The sequence below is a fragment of the Penicillium paradoxum genome (genome assembly GCF_028828445.1).
Source record: "Penicillium paradoxum strain IBT 22861 chromosome Unknown utg000007l_segment0_segment0, whole genome shotgun sequence".
Lineage (NCBI taxonomy): Eukaryota > Fungi > Ascomycota > Eurotiomycetes > Eurotiales > Aspergillaceae > Penicillium > Penicillium paradoxum.
The window spans coordinates 2,618,020-2,639,570 of NW_026643185.1; the positions used below are offsets into that span (position 1 = coordinate 2,618,020).

The 21,551-nt window shown below is 48.5% G+C and overlaps 6 protein-coding genes across 6 annotated transcripts; 3 read left to right on the forward strand and 3 right to left on the reverse strand.

Moving 5' to 3' along the window:
- Positions 1–62: 62 nt before the first annotated feature.
- Positions 63–4,712, reverse strand: N7457_008520 (putative UDP-glucose:glycoprotein glucosyltransferase; the record flags this gene model as incomplete). Its single annotated transcript, XM_057179563.1, has 4 exons — positions 63–3,182; positions 3,234–4,071; positions 4,134–4,487; positions 4,564–4,712. The coding sequence occupies 4 exons, from the start codon at positions 4,710–4,712 to the stop codon at positions 63–65; spliced, it is 4,461 nt and encodes a 1,486-aa protein (XP_057027949.1).
- A 776-nt stretch (positions 4,713–5,488) lies between these two features.
- On the reverse strand, positions 5,489–6,918 carry N7457_008521 (uncharacterized protein; the record flags this gene model as incomplete). Its single annotated transcript, XM_057179564.1, has 2 exons — positions 5,489–6,220; positions 6,283–6,918. 2 exons carry the CDS (start codon positions 6,916–6,918, stop codon positions 5,489–5,491), a joined length of 1,368 nt encoding a protein of 455 aa, XP_057027950.1.
- Positions 6,919–11,066: 4,148 nt separating this feature from the next.
- Positions 11,067–11,808, forward strand: N7457_008522 (ribonuclease P subunit p20 family protein; the record flags this gene model as incomplete). The annotated part of the gene is made up of 2 exons (XM_057179565.1): positions 11,067–11,136; positions 11,219–11,808. 2 exons carry the CDS (start codon positions 11,067–11,069, stop codon positions 11,806–11,808), a joined length of 660 nt encoding a protein of 219 aa, XP_057027951.1.
- Positions 11,809–13,110: 1,302 nt separating this feature from the next.
- On the reverse strand, positions 13,111–15,442 carry N7457_008523 (uncharacterized protein; the record flags this gene model as incomplete). The annotated part of the gene is made up of 2 exons (XM_057179566.1): positions 13,111–14,259; positions 14,309–15,442. The coding sequence occupies 2 exons, from the start codon at positions 15,440–15,442 to the stop codon at positions 13,111–13,113; spliced, it is 2,283 nt and encodes a 760-aa protein (XP_057027952.1).
- Positions 15,443–16,231: 789 nt separating this feature from the next.
- Positions 16,232–16,960, forward strand: N7457_008524 (MGR2/ROMO1 family protein; the record flags this gene model as incomplete). Its single annotated transcript, XM_057179567.1, has 5 exons — positions 16,232–16,298; positions 16,408–16,434; positions 16,502–16,531; positions 16,588–16,678; positions 16,753–16,960. 5 exons carry the CDS (start codon positions 16,232–16,234, stop codon positions 16,958–16,960), a joined length of 423 nt encoding a protein of 140 aa, XP_057027953.1.
- Positions 16,961–18,599: 1,639 nt separating this feature from the next.
- On the forward strand, positions 18,600–21,050 carry N7457_008525 (uncharacterized protein; the record flags this gene model as incomplete). The annotated part of the gene is made up of 1 exon (XM_057179568.1): positions 18,600–21,050. The coding sequence occupies one exon, from the start codon at positions 18,600–18,602 to the stop codon at positions 21,048–21,050; it is 2,451 nt and encodes an 816-aa protein (XP_057027954.1).
- Positions 21,051–21,551: the final 501 nt, after the last annotated feature.

Genomic DNA, 21,551 nt, shown 5'->3' on the forward strand with positions numbered 1-21,551 from the left:
CAATGTAACAAATAGAACCGTAAATGCAATCGCTTTCTCTCTAATGTGACCCAATGGGCCAACTATAATTCATCTTTGCGGTCCTCGCCAGTCTGCGCAAACTCAACGCCAGCAGCAGCCTGCTCGCCAGCCACCCGACTAGCCAAAGCCGCAATCTCATCATCATAGACCGTCCACTCAGGAACCTGTCTCCTAGCCCTCTCCAACTTCGGCTCTTTGGTAAGAGGATTGTTACAAAGATCAATGGTCTTCGCCTGACCCAAATCCTCATCAGAGCACCAAGTCTCACACCAAAGCCACTCCTGCGGTAGACTATGGATGGGGATATGATGCTGCATATGATTCGGCAAGTCCTGGTCGAGATTGCTGAGACTGTTCGGATCCGAAGAGAGCATCTGGTACTGGCCGCGCAGACGGTCACCGGCAGCAAGCTCCCGGAAGCGGTTCAGGTCAACGACATATAATGCCGAAATGTGGTAGGGCTTGCCGCGAAGGAAGGTGGACCAGTAGCCCTGCTTCCAGAAGCGGAAGCCTTCCATGTCGGTTCGGGAGTCGCCCATCGGCGTGAAGCCGTAGGGAGCCTCGTGGAGGTCGTGAGTGACGAGCTCGTACATGTCCGTGCGAACGATCTGGTCCGCGTCCACGAAGATGACTTTGTCTAGAGACAGGGGGAAGAGGACGTCCAGGAAGAGGATCTTATATCCCCAGATCTCGCGTTGTTTTTCTTTCTGGGCGCGCAGCCAGTGCGGCCATTTGTATGTTACCATCTCGTAGGAGAAGCCGTATTCGCGGGCGAGGGAGGGGAGGAAGGCGCGGAAAGAGGGAGAGAGGAATTGCTCAATGAACCAGAACTTGACGGTGTGCTTGGTGTGCCGCATTACGGAGACCATCATGATGTTTAGCATGCGCTCGTAGAGATGTCCACTTGCCACGGAGAAGATGTTGATATCTGCGTGTTGCTCGCCTCCGCTCTTGGAGCCGACACCGACACTGGACAGGACATTGGATGCAAAGTTGAGTCCCTTAGCGAAATAGTCCATCTTCGAGCCTGGCTGGGCTCCTGTCTCTAGGACGTCGTCCTCCTCGTGGCCTGGCTTGCGCGATAAGCGAGGGAACAGGGTTCGCCCGTGGAAAGACAGCAAAGCAACCTCGTTGTTCTCGTCGCCAGGCTGCGGGCGGTATCCTAGACCACCAACGCTGTCAATGTTGAAGAGCTTCTCGCTACGGCCAGGCTTCAAATTGATCTGCCAGAGGCCTGGTTGCGCCTTGAACTGGAAGTATCCCAGATTAGCCATGATGATAGTATCGGCGAAATGACGGTTGTTTTCGGTGCCTAGAATGAGCTGAACGCCTCTGGGGGCAGCCTTCGTTGTAAGATCACGAGAATGGCCCTCAATCAGAATGTGCTCGAGGGCGTAGATGGCATCAACATCAGTGTCGGATTTAACCGAGCTTAGTTTAATGTTGTCCAAGTCATAAACTGATTCCTGGGGTGCTACAAGCCAAGACGACGGCACATCCATGCCCAGAGTCAGAAGTGCTTCAACTGGGACGCCCGTGAAAGATGCATGAGGCCGAGCCAAAGTCCCATCGTCTGTAAACGACGGCTCTGATTGCAAAACATAGCGATAGAATCGCTTGACCGGAAGCTCCGTAAGCCCTTCTTTCGGGTTCAAGAAAACCTTCAGCTGAACGCCGGAAAGTTCTGATAGGACCTTGAGGATTGGCAACCATCGCTGAGCAACCTCAGATGCCGGATCAAGGCTAACTGCAACGTTGATTGCGGGATCGTCGGAGTTTGAAACCATGATCACAGAGTGTTCGGTCCTCCACTTATCGGACACAGCCATTCTGAAGTCAGGAGTGTTTTCAACCATTCCCTCGGGGACATCTGAGATCGTAGAGAGGGCCACGAGCGAGGTCAATTTAGCGAAATCAAGTGGGTTTGAGATCTTAGCATCGAATCCGAGTTCGTCAGCAGCAGCTGCAACGGGATCGATGCGTCTCGCCCGCTCGTAAGCAATCAGTTGACTCAACTCGTTCACGGTCAATGGGTATTCCTTCTGGAGAGGGCCGACTACCCTTCCGTTAACAACAAGACCTTCGGTACCAGGCTTGAATCCAAGCTCCCCGACTAGATCCTCATGCAACGCTTGAACAGCAAAGATTTCTTGGCCTTTCATCTCTGTAATTTCATCATCATCGATATCCTTGGATACGACCTTAGCCAGTACTTGCCCAAGACTCTCGCCCTTCGCAAGCAAGTGACGGAGAGTCAAGTGGAAGCCGGGAAGAGGATCATCAGTATCATCTGCCGGATTGTGCAGTATCAAAATCTCCAGATCATCATTATCCTTCCGAAGATTGAGAACATCGGCGAGGAGTTTCAGACCCTCCTTGGTCTCAAAATCACCCACAGCAATCATATGAGCGCTTTCTAGAGCTGTTTTTCCCGAGGGAAGGCGAGGTATCTTGTTCGATGACTGTTCGTCCAAAGCAAGGATATGGGCAATATCCACAATCTTTACACCCTTGGGATCCTCGGGCATGAGGAGAAGATTGCGGCTTTCAAGTGCACCCATAAGGAAAAACTCCGGCAACCATGCGTCCTCCTCAAAAATGCCTTGCACAATGCTCCGCTGAATCAAATTCAAGTCTTTGCTGATCTGCATGCTCATGGCCTGCATCCAGTTGCCTTCGCGGGAGACTGGGAGACCATTCACCAAGAAGTGGGGTGCGTTGCCGGTTAGACTCAATCGGCGCTGGTAAGCAGACGTTTGAGAGACCAGGGCATTGTATTTCTCGCTTTTTAGGACCTGATCAAGAGATAAAGCTTCATGTTCGCCAACAATGTCGCGTTCCTTGATGGCAGACTGGAAACACGAGTTATCCGGTAGGCCTCTTTTGCCTTTCGAGGCATACTCTTCAAGATACTGCATGAAAGACTCCAGGCCATAGAAATTGAAAAGGTGATGTGCCACCTTCAGCTGTGCGATGGACTCCGGCGATGTACTAGTAGGTACCAAGCCAAATCTCACAGGAATTCCTCGCTTGATGAAGGTGTGCAAGTTTCCAGCGGCAATCATCATTTGTTCTGGGTCAGACAAGTCCATAGACACGATGACATTGTGTAGATCCCGGCGCACCGGGGGCAACTGCCCCGGGTAAGAGTTAGAAACGTACTAGAGACATGTTAGTTTTCATTCCAACAAGCATATTGAGGATGTACGAACCGCCTCAAGATCACTAGGCCAAGACTCGTATCTAGAATCCTTCTCCAGGTTGTTCAACCAGATAATGACCTGGTTTCCTTCTAAACTGTCCCGATAGTCATACCGTTGTTCCTCACCACCAGCCTGGGATTCAGTGAGAAGTCGGTGGCAGAGCAGTTTCACTGCATCATTTGCAGAAAGACCCAGGCCGCGGAACTTTTCGATTAGTTTCCTCTCGCGGCGGAGATGCTCTAGAAGTGAAAATGCATCAATCTGCTGTGTGTCCATTTGCACACCGTTGATCCACATGACATTGTAGCCACCCGGGAGCATTTTTAGCCGATTATGATGGATCTCCTGCGCCAGTTCTTCGGAGGCATCGTGGGCAGCAACGATCGACGAATACTTGGGGAAATTCTGGGACATCTTGATCAATGTCCCCAACGGATCAGCACTGTCCATTACGTAGCTCGCAGAATTTATGCCCAGACGGGCCACCTCGGAGGAAGAAAGAGGCTGGAGATCATCCGGGGCATCTTCTTTGATCTCATCGAGGTCAGTGGGGAGAATTTTGTCGCCTTGTTCCTCGAGCTGCTCGGCATCACGGTCATCAATCACTATATAATCCGTTCGCTTCAAAGCAAGTTCGACGCCATATCCAGAGACAAATAGAGAACGAGGAACCCAGTGTTGAGGAGGTCGGTAGCGCACACGATACGAAATTTGTCCCTGTTTGGCCATCTCACTTAGGATCTCATGGAAATCCCTGAACATTGGAGAGGAAATATCCGCATATAAAACGGCGGGAGGAAGCGACAAATCGCCCAGTACGCGATCAAATGGTAACTCTCTCGAGTCCCTGAGATACAAGCCCAATGTTAGCTATCAGAATACCTAGCCCACGGACAATAATTTACCCACATTTCTCCAACAACATCTTGCTGCGCGCGTTCCATTGCAGAAGAGCAATACTGCTTGCCTTCTGAATGTACCCAGACTGGACATACTGCATCTTGGGCAACCATCAACGACTGCTGAACCGAGGTGTTATAGAATTGGAAGTGTGTCTGAATGCGAGGAGCCAAAGACCGTATCGAAAGCGATAGCTTGAAAGACGAAAGACTTTCGGGAGTCTGCAGATGACCGTCATCTTGAACAACCGTCAAGAAGCGGTCGTAGAGCTCTTTCTCAGTTGTGAGCTCCTCGAAGGTGCCGTCGGCGATGCGATCCAACAAAGGAAAATAGGAGGTGGAGTTTTCTTCGGCCGCTGACTCCCTATATCGATGTTGTTAGCAATCTTATATCTCAGCAGACCTATTCCAGACAAAGAACCGCTCAATGTGCAACATACAAGAGCTCGACAAGGTATGGTGCCGAGTCAAAGGAGGCTTGGAGCGCCACGTTCACAGCCGGACTGGCGTTGGCGATCAAGCCTGGTAGCAGGACTCCAACACCAGCATACCAGAGCCAGGAGCTGTGAAGTCCCGCAGAGACCCTCATTGTCACGCTATGTAGGGTGGAAACGCGGTTGTGTATATGTCTATGGTGGTGTAGGGGATAGCCCCGTTTTGGGCGGTTCTTATGTGATGTGAGATATGTGATATCTAATTAGCAAACATGCAGTTCAGTCCGTGGTAAGCATCACGGGCCAAATGAGCCAAAGCTCTCAACAAAGACAGTAATAAGATCAATGAATCGACTGATCTGGACACTTGGAGGGTTTCATTATCTTATCGCAGCTTCTACGGTGGACTAAGCGGCAACTACCGCAATCTCCGGGGTTTGTGCTGGCTACTCTACTCCGTGCTTAGCCTAATGGTAATCACAAAATCTTACATGAATTTACTAGATAGTAGTAGGGAAAATTGAAAAGATTGAAAAAAAGAGAATAATTTTGAGTTCCCAAATACAGGGAAGTGTGCGCTATCATCAAGGACATTAGTCGTAATAAACACCCCCATATGCTTCCTTTCGAACGCCATTTGTTCCAAAACAAACAAGGTAGATTCCATATGCAGCCCGGCTGGCTCTGTGCAATGGAGGCCTGGGACATTGGCAAATTTGGGAGCGATTGCTCCCACTGGGTCATGTGCTTGCAGGGGGGAGGCTGCAGCGAGTATCATAGGCAGTATGAACGATTGAGATGAAAAGAAATCAAGGATAAATGCTGGGAGGGCGTTCAGTCTCCCTTGGTGGCTTTTAGGTTGTGTCTTTTTTTTGGTTGTTTTTCTCGGCGACAGTTTTGCTTTGTATGCAGAAGTCGCAAGACGTTGTGCTCAAATGGCCACGCCAATGGGTTGAGTGGCTTCAATCTCGTTTTCCATAGCTGCCTTGCGAGAATGGGCTTCATGGATCATTCGAAGACGCTTCTCCTCGGTCAGGTCAAACGAGAACTTTTTGGTAAAGAGGCCGGAGCTCTTCGTGCTGCTCAAATCTTTGCAAGACTGCATCTTCTTCAGACTGCGCGTAGCTTCCTTTTGCTGTTCTTTCTTAGGATCCTTATCCCGCTTCTTCCATGCCAAGGCAAATCGGTCTAGGAACGAGCCGTGCTTGCTGGTGTTGTGACTCATCTCTGGGAAATGAGGAAGAGGCTTTTCAGCTTCCAGGGAATGGGAGCTGGCAGGACGGGGTCCGAAGCTGATGCCAGAGTCGGTGCGGCGCTGTGCACCGGACTTTCCAACCTGGCAAGGCTCATTGATCAAAGTGCACTCATCGATCATATCCAGGACGGCGGTCAGATATCGGTCGATGGTGTCGTACAGTGCGGGCCATCCGTTCTCATCGCCAGGTCGAGCTCCTTGCATTATGATAGGATCAAGGATAGTAGGATTGGCCTCGTAAGTGGTGATAAATTTGAAGAAAGTATCACGATGATGTTCGAGAGTTACTGTCGATAACTGCTGAGTCGGAGTGGGGCTATCGCGATGAACTGGGGGCAAAAGAGTGTTGAGAAGAGCGAGACAATTGGCTTTGTTGAATGGCTCCAGCATCATCTCATTGACAAGCACCTGTTGAAAGAGATAAGTGTTAGTTCCAGAAATAGCAATTTGAGGCTCGAGATTCAACTTACCCAGCGGCGCAAGCCTACATAGACCTGAGTGTACATAAAATCGATCATGCGTGCCTTTTGGCTGGTAGTCTTGTACCACTCCAACACATTGGGATAGTTGCGAGCCAGTTCTGAGTTGTGAGGATCACTGGCATCCTGAGAAGTGACATTGAGTCGGCGGAAGGCAGCATCAATCTCCTTTTTCCAGCGGCATTGGAGATCTTTGGTGTAGTCAAGAGCAGTCAAAGCCTGTGCAAAGTCGACTTCGGATAGTTCCAAACAAAAGCAACGACGGACGAAAGAGATTATAAAACTCGGTGGAAGTGAGCAAGGTTGAGAAGGCAACTCGGAAACAGTCCTCGTCAAACAAGCACGGAAATCGGCATTGGTATCATATTCAGGAGAGTCGGAAGAACAGGAAGACTTGGAGTTTCGAGAATTCTTGGACCAGACAGAATTGCGGGATGAAAAGATGGATGACGACCGAGGCACAGATGCGGTACCCATTGCACTCTGCACCGGATGGCTATTGAGTTCGTATGCAGCACGGAGGGAAATCTCGTACTGGTCGGCGTAACGCAAGCAATGATCGAAGATCCAAGTCAATCCTGCCCCATCGGGAGCATCCAATGTGTCAAAACGGTCGTCGGAAGACATGCTATGGATATTTCAAGGAATGTATTATCGAAGTTGTTGTGTCACGAGAAAGAGTGGTCGGAGTGGAAGTGTAAAGAAGGTAGCGATGAAAAGAAAACAGTGCGATTCCAGTGGCCAGAGAGCAGTAGTTATGGCCACCCAAAAATCACCAGTTGAGTCGTCGCGGCTGGGATAGCTCAGAAACCGTCAAGGGGCAAGAGCTGATAGGCCCAAAGGGGAATAGAAGGCTGATGGATAAGCCCCGGTTGGTTGGAGCACCTGGACCGTACTTTGAGTCACCCAAGGAGGTCAACAAAGAGGGCAATAAAGCTTTCGCGGCTGGTAGATGCTTTTCGCTGGGGTATCCCTTGAGCAGCAAGACCAATCACGATTTAGGATCTCTCGGATCTCCTGCACGCCAGATCTGATGTATGCAAAAAGACGCAAAAAGCGGCTGCACAGGGTGGTTTCCGAACGCTGAAACGTGAGACACGTCTTAAACCCTTTTGAGGGTGGAGTATGGAGTAGAGAACGTAGAATAGATAGCGTGGCAACAATTGAGAAATGATAGACAAAAGCGACTGTAAACGCGACTGTAAAAGCGAATGAGGAGAAATGAGGACTGAGAATACTGGCGGGGGAATGAGTCTCATACAAAAAGGCACCGCCGTGCCTAGGCCATTCGGACGGTGGGGACGTGACTCGAACGCGAAAAGGCGAAAAACAAAACCAATAATTTAATTAATTTCAAATCAATTTAATTAACGCGCCCCCCCCTCTCTTTCCGAGTCCAGATCCATGGATTTCTGCTTTTTAAGGCCACTCCACCTGCACCGACCCGCCGGAAGATGTCATTAGCCCCGATTCGTGTGAACTGGCAATGGCTTCAGGGCCGTTGGTGCTATCTCGGCCCCACTCCATGTGACACGCCTTTCCCCTTCAGGGAGGTTCTAAGCCCAAAAAGTGAATTGACAGCTGTGATTGGAGCAACCAGCCCCCGTACCTTTCCGCTCAAACTGAGACTAGAGCTGCCTTGCATTTAAGGCTACAGTACGGAGTAAGCACACGCGGAACCCTACATCGTGACCGGGACCTGGGAGAGCCGTTAAAAAAAAAAAGTTTGGTCCTATCACATTTACAGTGTGGGATGTTTCCTGCAGAACCGGATTGCATTTGCAGCAGCTAGGAGACCCATCTCAGCTACAATATACTCCGTACCTTTAGCTTGTGCTGTACTGTTTACAACTGTGCATAATTTTTTTTCTCTTTTTTAATTGTGGCGCATGTGGCCACGTACTTTGGTGTTCGCCCCCGGATAAAAATTCAAACCCGTCAATAACGAGAGGCAATCCCACCAAGACATGAACTATCACACACTATCTATTTCAAGGAACAAAGAATGGATCCTTAACGGTGTATGGGGCAGTTCGTATAGTGTCATACATACGGAGTATACAGATGTGTATTAATTGATCCAAATTAATTATCCCTATGACATAGATCCGATTACTCCGTGCTCCGTACTCCGTACGATTATACTCGCTTCGATCTACCTGTGGGGTGCCTATAACCGACGTACGCAATATCCCCAGTTATGAAACCACCATGACCGGATTACTGGGTCCAGGCAGAAAACGAGCCCGTCAGAGCAGTCACACGGGATTCAACATAGAAAAGCAAACTTGATATGCAAAATACCTATCCACCATATGGCATACATACTTTATACACGTGTGGTCATCCTCCAGGCTCAAAAAGATCAATCATACCAAGGCCAATGGCAGATCAATACATGTAGACAAACCGTATTGGAGATCCCAACCCCGGTTCCACATGTGTCTACTGTCCCATCTTCCAAGAGCTCCTCCAAGGTTCCATGGTTTTGTAATCGGCCGTCCAGTCGGATGGACCGCTCGTTATGCCCTAGTTGCCTGAGGCAGGTACAAACTTCGGGTTCTTTGTCTTCTCGGCGATAGGTCACTTTATCTACTCCGTACATCCTTTCCGGTTCATTTTTAAAGTTGTTTGGCTTGACATTACCTGACATACTCAAAATTAAGGATGAAGGATCAAACAAGCAAATGTCCGCCTCCGTGGGCAAACAAAAGAAAATCAACGTTGATCGACATGTCTGTCGATTCCGGGACCCTTTGACCTTCCCAAAGTAGTTTGGTGTGTATCACCTGACCGGCTCTCAGCTCGAGGAGCATGTCGATCCCTCGAGTCCAGACGCCATGATCATCACGCCTTTGCTTGCATGGAGTACGTTGGATTATGCGTCAATCAGCCTCAGGGGAAACGTAGATCTTTGGAGCGTTCTCGTGATTACCATTTCATCAATGCCGATAATTGTGACATGGAATCTTGTTTACAGCAACTACCAACGAATTGAGTAAGCACTTGGGCCTTTTTCTCGCGCTTGGATCCTGAGGGGATGCAAATGCTGTCTTCCAGAGCTTTGGTCAACTATTTGTTCTATATCAAACAATCCAGCTTCGACTACGGAGTACTCCGTACACATTACATATGACAGTCAAGACCCCTATCATTTGGGCCAGTCCTCCACCACTCACTAGGTAGGTACGCACTTTGAGGAAAATGAGAGGAAACACAAAAGAAGATCCATGGAAACACATTTGGAGGAGGGTGGGGGGAGGGGGAGTGGATTGAAACGCTGCCCAAAGGAACCCGTTAGGTAGCTTTTCGTTCATATCTACTCCGTACTCTCCGTATATTCTCCACTTTCATCAAGACAGAACACCCCTTACAGAGTATTCCGTACAGAGTACATACAACATACAACATACAACATACAGACTTGATACTCCAGCGCTGATTGTATTCCGTAGGTCCTGTCTGCCTCCTTAACCGAACAGATCCCCTAGTAATCATACTCTGTGTGAGATATGGTGGTCGGAGTACTCGGTCAGATATCCACGAAAGCTGGGAATCTGTCATAGTTATCCCAATCCACTCCGTATTCCTGCAAGTCTCGTCACTGTGTCAAGGCGCAAATCCTTCAGCCTAGCATTCCTGTTTAGCACCACTTTTTGTTCGCCGAAGGCAAGTTGCCGATGCCGGTGCTACATAGGGCTCCGCAGTCGACAGAGAACGCGCTCGGGCCTAGAAATGCTACGTATATCAAAAGGAACTCCGGTGAATCCCGGATGATGATCGTGTCTGTCTTCCGTCTTCCGTACCGGGGCAAGCCTTGCCAAACATCAATCGCTGCTCGGCACGGAGTACTCCGTACCGAGTACTATGTTCTGGTCCCTGGTGACAAGCTTTCTGGTATCAATTCTATCGATACATACATATTCGCTGGACTGGGACCTGGTGACGGTATTGATTGATATGGCGGTACAAAGGTCCTTTCTACCAGTCTATAGGGTATGAGGGAATTATGGATGGACTGCAACTTTGACCGTCCAGTCACAGCGGCTACCTACATGCAGATAGGTAGATAGGTACGAGGCACGGAGTACTTTAGTAGAAATCTATGTATATGGCAACTTTCATATTCATCACAACAAAACTCGCTTGGACAGTAAACACACTGAATATAGTCGTCGGACCATCTCCTCTGCATGGGCTCATGGTCGTCCTCTCTAATCTTGTTTCTTGTATATACCTATTCTGAGATTTCGAGCCTAATAATCTATCTTTTCCGGCGGAGAACTCCCTCAGTCTCTTCGCCTGGAGGAAAATATGGTGAACAAGTTCCTAAATCACCTCATCGTGACAGGACCTAACCACCATGATTGGCCTATATCCATTAGATCAAGAGTGAATATCTGGAAGGGACAAAAAAATAGAAGAGGCATTTGATAGGAAATGAGGTATAGGAAATGCCCCTGTAGGATTGCCCAGGTGAGTCCAGCTCGCTCCTGGAAAGGAAAAAAAATAAAAAATGATTGAGCGACGCAGGGATCGAACCTGCAATCTCTTGAGCCGAAATCAAGCGCCTTACCATTAGGCCAGCCGCCCTATAGATGACAGATTATCTCCCCTTACACATTGGGTAGTGAAAACAAATCCATCAGGGGCGCAAGGCGACCTTACATAGGTTATCGAAGCCCCCGCCTGGCAGAAAAAGGCAGACGATAAGACGCGCTGCTTCAATAGTTTGACTCTCATTTCACAGCTTTTCAGTATTCAACACCACAGCCATGACGAAGGGGCCACTGGAGAAGAAGCTCAAATTCGAGAAGAACGAGAATCTGAAAAGGCTCCCCAATTGTAAATATTTGCACCTGAATGCTTGGCGCCAATAGGCACTGTTAGGAAACAAAGATCGAAAGCGCTAATCACTGTATGACAGATGCCAAAATTGAGAAGCGCCCCATACCCCATGCGCCAGTTGCTTCCCCATATGTTGGTGCCTCGGTGCCCAAGGTTGTCTACGTCTCGAGGACCACCCCGTTCATGAGTGCCGTCAAGCGCACCCAGAAACTCCTCCTGCAAGCCGAGAAGCGCGCTACTGCAAACATTAACCTGGAGGACACGCGCAAGACCGACAAACAAATACTCGATGAGCTGTCTAAGGTGTCAGAGAAGCGAGAGGAAGTGTTCGTGAAGGCGACAGGACGGGCAATCGAGAAGGCGCTGAACGTAGCCAAATGGTTCGAGGAAAGGCCGACTGAATATGCAGTCCGCGTGAATACCGGAAGTGTCGTTGTCGTGGATGACATCGTTCAGGACGAGGAAACGAAAGAAAAGGAGGAACGAAAGCGACAACAGCAGGAAGAGCAACACCCTACCAGCCAAGAAGATGCGGCTTCCAAGCCAGAATCGAAGTCAGCTACAAAGAAGAGGAAAGATCGCGCCACTGCAGAGGATGATGATGGGGAACTCCCCGAAAGCCGGACAAGGTGGATCAGAATGGTTGAGATCGCTGTCAGCCTAAAGTGAAATTCCTACAACAGCACCGACAAAGCCTACGAATGTCGACCAGCCAATTACCCGACAGTGACCTGCTGAGCTGAAGCAGTTGGCCTACACAAATGCACATCCGGAACCGAGAAGGAATCATTGTCATACACCTCTAACCTCCCAAGTGCCAACGAGGACATCAATTACATGCATATCCTACTGCGTGATCACAATTCACCAGAAATGCCCATCGTGGCTATGTACGACTCAGCAAACCCAGCTCAGAGGCCTTTCTATCTTGAATACATCCTTCGACGGAATGCTGGTGCGGTCAATCTCAACTAGAGCCCAGATCTAGGCATGTGGCCTTGCCACCCTTCATCGAATGCAAACACACAGTGTACGATGTTCCACCAGTGTCATAAACACAATACCGAGATCAGAGAGGATCAAGAAGCATACAAAGAAGAACAACTCGTTTGTCCTTTGGTTTTAGCCACGAACGAAATCATGTACATCGAGATTATTCTCAAGAAATAGAATCTGGTTTAGCCAAAATGCATGCTCCATCCCAAACTCAAAAACATCCCAATGCGCTATAAAAAAAATTACGATACGGGAAAGACGTCCACGAAAAGGTAAGAGACAACAGAACCAAAGGGTAACAATGCTAGGTACTCCAATCAATAGAAGCTTAAGAGAGAAAGCATGAATCATCGGATCTGCCAGCGGGAACCAAATGGCATGAATAAAATAAAATAGCACTAATAAAACTCCTTAATACGCTCAGTGTCCTGTACTGACATGACACGATGAATGAAAATGCCCGAGAACCATTCGTCAAACGAGTTTGAGAAAGGGGCTGCAAAGCATGAACGTATCCTTGATTTCCCCATCATGTACAGACAAAAGAGAAAGAGAGATGCCGATTCTTGAAAGAGGGCGACAGACTAATAGTAACATAGTAGTAGGAGGTAGAAGAAGAGTGACGAGAAAGGAGATGGTATGAAAGAGGGGGAGGAACGGACGTCGAGGAAGACGACCAAGAAGAAGATCCCTGTTGGAATCTTAGGAAAGTCATCAAAGGTTCGTGAAGAGATAAGAGAGACAGTGTGAGCTAAACGAACAGGGCTCTGAATATGAAGGCAAGGATTATCTTCAACTGAGAGAACAAAAAACGACCAGGACATTCATCCATCGCCAGAGAGTCGTGACTGGCGGAAAGTGAAATCCGATGAGAAGGGCAGTAGAGGAAATCAAGCAATGCAAAAGGCCTATGCAATAGAAATAGCCGTCAAAAGAACACCAGACACCAGAAAGAGCACAAGAGGCCAAGCTGGTTTATTTGTCCATCTTTTGCCAACCGTTGAGATAGGCCATCAGGCCTACTCCTAATAAGACCACGCCAAACATAGAGGCATAAGGACTTGCCTCTTCCACATAGTTGTATCGATGGCATTGTGTTGCAAACGTTGTGCTCGCAGCATCGATGTCTTTATTCTGCGAAGCGGCTGTATCAATGCTCTGCATCGATGAAGGCTTCGTCTTGGAATCCGCTGGGATACCAGCGCTCGCAAGCGAGTGTTCCGACGAGTCATTGCTTGGTTCAGAATCATGCCTATCAATTTTCTTATTAAGGGCCGCCAGTGATTCCTTCTCGGCGCGCTCCTGACGCAGAGTTTCGACCATTTCAGCCAATGACTTGCGAGACTGGGTGGTCTCATCCTCAGCCTTCTCCGCACGATCTCTGAAGGATACCATTTGATTTCTCATCTCTGCCATTTCTTCCATCATAATATCCAGGCGGTTTTGAAGCTCAGTAGACTTGTCTTCCACAGGAGGCTCTGTCTGGCTATCATCGGAAATAGAAGTCTCAGGATGAATGCCGTTGACCTGCACGGTAACTTCTGCACTGTCCTGCTCATTCTCGTGAACACCGTTCTCTGAAGGTGGATCAATGTCATCATCGGCTTTGACTTCTTCGGCAACTGATGCGGAGTGCATCTCCAGTTCATTCACTTTTTCTTCTGCCAGTTTTCTAGCAGCTTGCTCCTGGAACAGCATGATCTCTAGTTCCTTGACACGAGTTCCTTGAGTTTCGATTTCTCGCTTGGCAGAGGAAAGCGCCTCAATGAGGTTCAAGATTTGACTGGAATCACGGGAAACGGGTGAACCAGTACCACTTTTCGGCTTCTCCGTATCGCTACGCTTCAAAGACGAGAATGATTCCGGGGCACTTCGTGGCAACGCATCCGGTTTCTCCGGTAGGGGCTGTTGAGGAGGAGGTGCAGGAGGATCGGAAAATCTTGAAAAAGAGTCGACTCGAGGCATTTTAGGCCGGCCATTCATCTGCCGATGAGCACTACTCTCCAAAGGAGAAGGTTTCGCAAGCTTTTCTTTCTCTGCATAGCCTGGCTTCATGATTGTCGACAAAAATTCGTCGGTTTGAGAAAGATCTGTCGTCTGTTGTTTTGCGGATTTCAGTTCGCCCTAGAACCAGTTAGCAAGACGTGGTGGCAATATGAACTGCAATCCATACCGTGAGTCGCTTGACAACCTGCTCAATGGAGATTGGGGAATTCCAGTAGTTCATCTGCCGTTGTTGATGTAAAGCATTAAGTTGAGTGCTAGCAACACTCTGGACACTTCGGCTACTCGCATTGCTGCCGGTTCGCCCGCGCATATGGGAGAGTGGTTGGCTCAAAGGCGAAGGAAGAAGTCCACCTCCAGAGGCGGGATCCAAGTCTCCGAAGTTAAGATCAAGAATATTAGGAGTCGTCCCATAGGTTCCGGCATGTTCAACCTTAGAGGAGACTTTGTGATGGACAATGGTAGATTGGTCCTCGCTAACAATATCAATACCTAGCTCGAGCGTATCGCCTTCTCGTAGTTCGTGTGGCTCCGACTCACGGTTCTCAGGCGACAATCGGTGGCCATTCACGAATGTGCCGTTTGAAGATTTGACATCTCGAATCCAGACTTTACCAGACTTATCGGCCCATATTTCAGCATGTTGCCGAGAGAGAACCTTCGAGTCAAAGAACCCATTGAGAGGCGTAGGCACGGTTTTGGCATTTGTTTGTCGCCCGATTCGCAGGACATCGGGATAGTGTGGCACATTGATTTGTTTCCTATCAAAAGTTCCATTCATTGGCAACAGAATCAAGATTGCGGGGTTGTCAGGAGGTTGTCCGTTGGGCATACGGACGCCATTTTGTTGCGGGGGTTGCGGCATCTGCTGCGATGGGACGATGTTTGAAGGCTGGTGCATTGCGGACATCGTCGAGGATGCGCTCGGGCCCGATGAGAAAGCAGAGACTGCCTGCGATCGCGTGTTTGTTACCCCAGATACCGGCTCAGACTTCGAGCTGGGCCAGATGTTCTTTGGAGGCTTCTTTTTTGCTGATGACCAAGTTCCTGATTCACCGATGGGACCTTGCGCGGCATGGGTATCTTGTGGAGAAGCAGTCACGGTGGATGTAGATGAGATCGAAGAGTTGGACCCTAGGGAGGAAGAGGAGTTCGAACGTTGAACTTGTTTCCGTGGCATAAACATCCGTGACACGTCGTCCGCGTTCACTGAAGACAAAGCTCCTTGTCCTCCGTTACCAGAGCTGTACCATCCCAAGCGAGACCCCGATTCAACACTAGGTGGTGATGCCACAGCAGTCATGGAGAAGGATGCGAACAATTCGAAAAAATGAAACGTCTAGATAGTACACAGAGCACGTCCACGATTGCGAATTGAAAAAGGGGGCCGTATTCTGAGGAGATCTGGAGGATAAAAAGACAGCGTCTACTGAAATCGATTTATGCTCGAAAGTTAGGGATATTCAATCGCGCAAGGGTGATTGAAGCCTCAGTCGCCCGACTAAAATCAGGACGGTCGCATTAGTACGGTTTAGGGAGAGACAGATGGATTGGCCCCTTGGGGGAGGTCTTACCTCGACCCCACAAAAGCAGATTATAAGGATCGGATAACAAGCTTACTTCTGAAACGTGAACTGAGAGATATTTGGAAGCGTTATAAAATAAGTGCTCCGAGGCCAAGGAGGTGAGTGAACCGGGACCGTGGGCGACCGATCTCACGCCAGGGCAATGATAGAAGCACGAGACGGGAGTACCGCCTCGGCGCAGGCTTTATGCAGCCCTTTGAAAGATGTAACAAAAAAAGAGAAATCAAAGATCGGGGATAGTTGCCATGAGAGGACCCGGGCAGGAGCGCAAGAGGGCCGACCGTTTCCTACTCCCTTCACGCCGCCAGGCAAAACAGGTCACGTGACCTATTGGCACGTGTGCAGTTCGCAACCGTTATCTGATCACGTGACTGAGGCGGAGAAGCATCAAGCTGGGGAGGAAAAAGAGCTCATTCCTAAACTGTCACATCAAAATCTCGCGTTTAGCTCCGAGCTGCTGCTTGTCATCTTTCTTAATCCCACAAATCTCTTTCCCGATTTCAATAATGCCTGTGGTTGCTGGTCCTCCTGCCCAAGCGGGCCCAGGGGGTGCGCCCTCTACCTTTGACAAGAGTATGTCATATCCAACCCACTTGCGCCGCAGTATAGATCACCTCAGCTAGTGTTCCTATTGCCTCTTGTGCTCTCCATATATGAAAGAAATCAGCTGACTTAATTCTAGTGAAAATGGGCTGCATGATGGGTTCCAGTATGTGATTGCAATCCAAATCATTCCTATTGACGAGGAGTTCTTGCTAACATAGCTCCTCCCTCAGCCGTTGGTGGCATCATGGGTTTCATTATTGGTTTGTCATCTCTTTAATCCCTCCCCAAAGTTGACTCAAACGCTGACTCGAAGTAGGTACCGTGACCATTTTCCAGTACGGCGCTGGTCCCAACGGTGTCATGCGGACTCTGGGCAAGTACATGCTGGGTTCAGGTGCCACTTTCGGGTATGGTTGAGTCAATGATCTTGGAATTATATTGTTCTCTGTTGAGAAACCTTGGCTAATCAACCTTCAAACAGACTCTTCATGTCCGTTGGTAGCGTCATCCGCAACGAAGGACCCGTCAACGATGCCTGGCTCCGTGCCCGCGGACCCCCAATGATGCTCCCCCGAGCCACCCCCTCCGGCCAACCAGCCAGTAAACTCAACTTTCTCGCAGTCTCAAGACTGTACTCGGGAAACATGCGACATGACCAATCCCTGGCGACGTCCCCTTGTACGATATAATCTCTATGATTAAGAGATAATTTTTTTTTTCTGGTAGTCTCAAGAGACAGGAGACTACCTCAGATGGTTATACGGACGGGTTCATGGGTACTTGCTACTTCAGCACGCAATGTACATAATCTAGCAGTGCCCAGAACACGTTGAAGTTCAATCGTCTTAGTTGTGTCAACAATATTAGGCGTTCTTATGGAATTATATCCCTTTTTTACCCACTTCCACAGATCAGTCCTACCTTTGATCAAAATTTTCTATGTGAGGAACGAGGTCACTTACAGAAGCCTTATTGGAGACCTCAAGGCACTCTTCTAGCTTAAACAGAGGCTAAGCCGCCTAAGTGAGTACCATTAGGCATAGCCTAGTTTTGCTATGGCATGAGTTACTTGAGATATGGAGTGATGTTTGACGTGCGGGCAAGGACATAGTTACTTCTCAACATTGCATGTTCACACGGATCTTATTGTGCGATGTGTCTACTCCGTATCGCTTTCATACCTATGTTGAATGTCCAGCCATTTGCTAACCGAGCTGACAATAAAGTTCCGAGTCTGATATCTCATGACCAAACAGGCAAGTTTTGTCTGTCCTGGTTCACATACAAGTTGAAATCCGGGGTTAACCCCAAACGTATTGCGCTGACAATGCGGCTCAAGTCTCGTATTAACCTTGTGGAGCTACTAGGGACACTTATTTGTAATGACCATCCCAACTATTCTGCCTAAAACAATGTGATGATGCCGGTCTTAGAGCCCCACGGAATTTGATGGCTCGGGCATCTCCATAAGCTTGCAACTCGCCACCGAACATGTACAGAGTGGTCTATTTCTGTTTTTCTCCATCTGCCCTCCGGTGAATCCCGAAATCAGATGCAGAGTTCGATATTGGATTGATGTTCCAGCCGCTATCTCGGGGACTCCAAGTGGCAATCCCAGTCAGCTTATTTAATCCACGAGCGCTCTTCGGTTTAGTATATGCAGGTATGCAGAGTAATCCGTTCTTCTTAGTCCTAAATACCAAATCACTATGAATGGTATATGCAGGTTGTAGCTGTCAGTTGTACCAGCACACGCAGTATCGAAGGTGACTGAATGCCAGTGTACTGCGTAGTGTACGATACGGTCGCGATATGAAAGGAATGTGGGCACATATGATAGAGAAGGAGAAGACGGAGCAATAAATAATAGAATGAGATTTTACCCAGGTATTTCCCCAAAACAAGCCACTTGAAAACACAGCCCCTGTACGATGTACTTTCAAGGGTGTGGTTGATGCTCACCACTCAAAGTGCTCAATTGCAACAACCCACCGTATACACCAATGTAGACGGCTGGATTTCAGTTTGATCTGCAGTTACGCAGCAATGAAGTTCTTTCCATTTCTGGCCTAGACTCTAAGGTCATAGCCCGGTCTGTCCTTTAGATGGCACCGGGATACCCTTCGTTCTCCCAGCCCCCTTGACGCGGTACTTTGTCGGACCGCAGAGTTGCGTGTGATTGCTGTGCTCATGTCCAATGGGAAGTTGCTGAGGCGGATAACAAGGTTTCCTAAGGCTTGATAGAACTGAGGCTCAAATCTGGGGTATATAAGAGCAAGCACTGCTAGGGGGGCTTCCAACAGAGCCTCCCTTGTCCCACCTCCCATCATGGCTACACAGCTGGCCTTTCAAGCTCTTCATTACAGCTGTACTTTGGTCGTCAGTCTTTACATTGTACTTTGTGTTTTGTTCAATCGTCTTCCGGCAAAGAAAAGGCAAAACGCTCGTTCTAAGCGCCGAACTCGATATCGAACAATCTTGACTATACTGATCATTTTCACATATGTCAGTCAAACGATTTTGGGCCTCGCCACAAATGACTTGGATCGTTCCCAGCCTTTTCTTGTGCATATGACCTCTCAGGCTGTTACCTGGTCTGTGTTATGGCTCCGGCAACAACCCCCTTCTCAGTATGAAGTGGCTGGAGCTGCTTTGGTCACCGCTGGTTTCGAAGTTCCACTCCTTGCGCTCTCCTTGGTTTCTAGACCGACACAATGGGCACCAATCACACAAATCACCATCTTGGTGGTTCGGCTGCCCTTGTTTGTCTTTTTGATCGCTGCCTTTCTCTTCGAAACTAGACAGAGGAAGAAAAGGATAGCGGAGGAGTCACGCCCTTTCCTTAATGGTAATCACACAAGATATGGCGCGGTAAATGCCAACGATTCGGATAATAGCACGGTGCAGTCTGAAAGTGAGAGCGAATCGGACACCGGCAAAAGCAAGAACGATGCAGCGGCGCGCAAAAAAAGGCTCCGCAATGGGAAGCTGCAGACGCTGGGCGGTTGGTGGGACTATCTGAAGGGCTTCTCGATTTTCCTACCCTATTTGGTTCCCAGAAATAATCGCAAAGTACAGCTTTGTATTGCAGCAAACGTCTTCTGTTTAGTATGCCATCGAGTTCTGAATATTCTCATTCCTCAGCAACTGGCGGATGTCACTGACAGCATCTTTGCGAACAAAGCCCCGTATGGCTCACTCGGAAAATGGGCCCTGCTGCAACTCATCCGTGGTGGAGCTGGCCTAGGATTGATTGAGTCTCTCGTCAAAATTCCGATCAGGCAATTCTCATACCGTCAAATCACCAATGCTGCTTTCAGTCATGTCATGAACTTATCAATGGACTTTCATATCGAGAATGACTCGGCGGAGGTTATGAAGTCGATCGACCAGGGTGGAGCTCTGAACAATCTCTTAGAAGTTGCCATTTTAGATATTACCCCGACAATAGTCGACCTGGCTATTGCATGTGTTGTCTTTTATTTGAAGTTCAATGCCTACGCCTCCCTTTTGGTGGTGGTGGCAGCTATTCTTTATGTCTCGGTAGAGGTGTTCACCTCGAACTGGAACATGGATTCCAGACGTGACGTTACGCAAACGCAGCGGAATGAAGCTCGTATCATGCACCAGGCTGTGCAGAGCTGGCAGACAGTCACATACTTCAACCAGTTCTCCTACGAGAGATCTCGTTTTGGAGAAGCAGTTGATCTATGTTTGAGAGCAAGTGCCCGGTTTGGCCGGCGCCGAGCAATCGGCAAGTCTCTCATGGACTTACTGAAGCCACTTTGCTTCGTCGGACTCTCCTCGTTGATTGTACATGAGATTTCCGTGGGACGGTCCTCTACAGGCGATTTTGTTTTCTTCATTCAATATTGGACTTCTCTCATTTCTCCCCTGGCTTATCTCTCTGCGCAATATCGCTGGCTTGTCTCTGATTTGGTTGATGCCGAGCGCCTACTTTTCCTATTTCAATCTAAGCCTAGCGTCACTGAAAAGGAGAATGCCTTGCCACTGAAATCAGGCAATGGTCGTGTTACGTTCAATCATGTGAATTTTGCTTATGACTCTCGCCTAAGAACCCTCAGTGATGTGGATATATCTATTGATCCCGGTACAACGGTTGCACTGGTTGGAATGACCGGTTCAGGAAAGACCACAATCCTTAGACTTCTTCTTCGGCTGTACGACGTGACGTCGGGTCGAATTGAGATTGACGGTCAGGACATTCGTGACATAACGCTCAGTTCGCTACGTCAGAATATCGGGGTTGTCCCACAAGACCCGGTCCTATTCAATGCATCTATCATTGAAAACCTACGCTATGCGCGGCCCTCAGCTTCGGATGAAGAGGTCCACGATGCATGCCGCGCGGCGGCTATCCACGAAAAGATTCTCACTTTCGTGGAAGGATATAATACCACCGTTGGAGAACAGGGCGTCAAATTGTCTGGCGGTGAACTCCAACGGATAGCTATTGCACGGGTCTTCCTCAAGAGATCACCGATCCTTCTGCTGGATGAAGCAACGAGCGCTGTAGACTCGAATACGGAATCAGATATACAAATTGCGTTAGATCGGTTGAGAGCTAAGCGAACTACATTTGTCATTGCGCACCGGCTTTCTACTATCTCCGGTGCAGATCGCATCCTTGTTGTTCATGAAGGGCAGATTGTGGAAAGTGGGTCACACCAAGAATTGTTGAAGAAAGAGGGTGGAAGGTATCAAAATCTCTGGCAAAATCAGCTCGGGGGCAGTAATAGTGGAACACCTGCAATGTAGGCTAGATTACTAGAAACATACAGAAGGGGAAGACTCGAGATAACTTAAGTAATGCAACTAATGAATTTGACATACTTGACCTTACAACGCCATCTTTTCAACCCACAATATATAAGAGCTTAACACAATGCACCACGGATCAAGCGTGGTATATTTTCGCCTGCATTACAAAGATGCAAGGTTTCCTTGATGATTTGGAGGAATCTATCCATCACAGCTATGAATATTGTTCCAATCAATTCACTTCTTGAATTCGAGTCCCTTCTCTTTTAAGCTAAGAACAGTCCGCGATACGGAGTAGAGTGTTCAACAAAATGTTCGGTGTGAGATATATAATTCATCCCAACAGGCAATACGCAGAAAGAAGATAGTGATCCTCTGGTTCTTAATAATGTGAGTGTGGTAGTCATATTTATATAAACAAGCCAGCGTCATAGAAAACAAGGTATATCCATTTGTAATGCGTTCAACCTTGAATGTGAACATTGTCAAGTACGATAT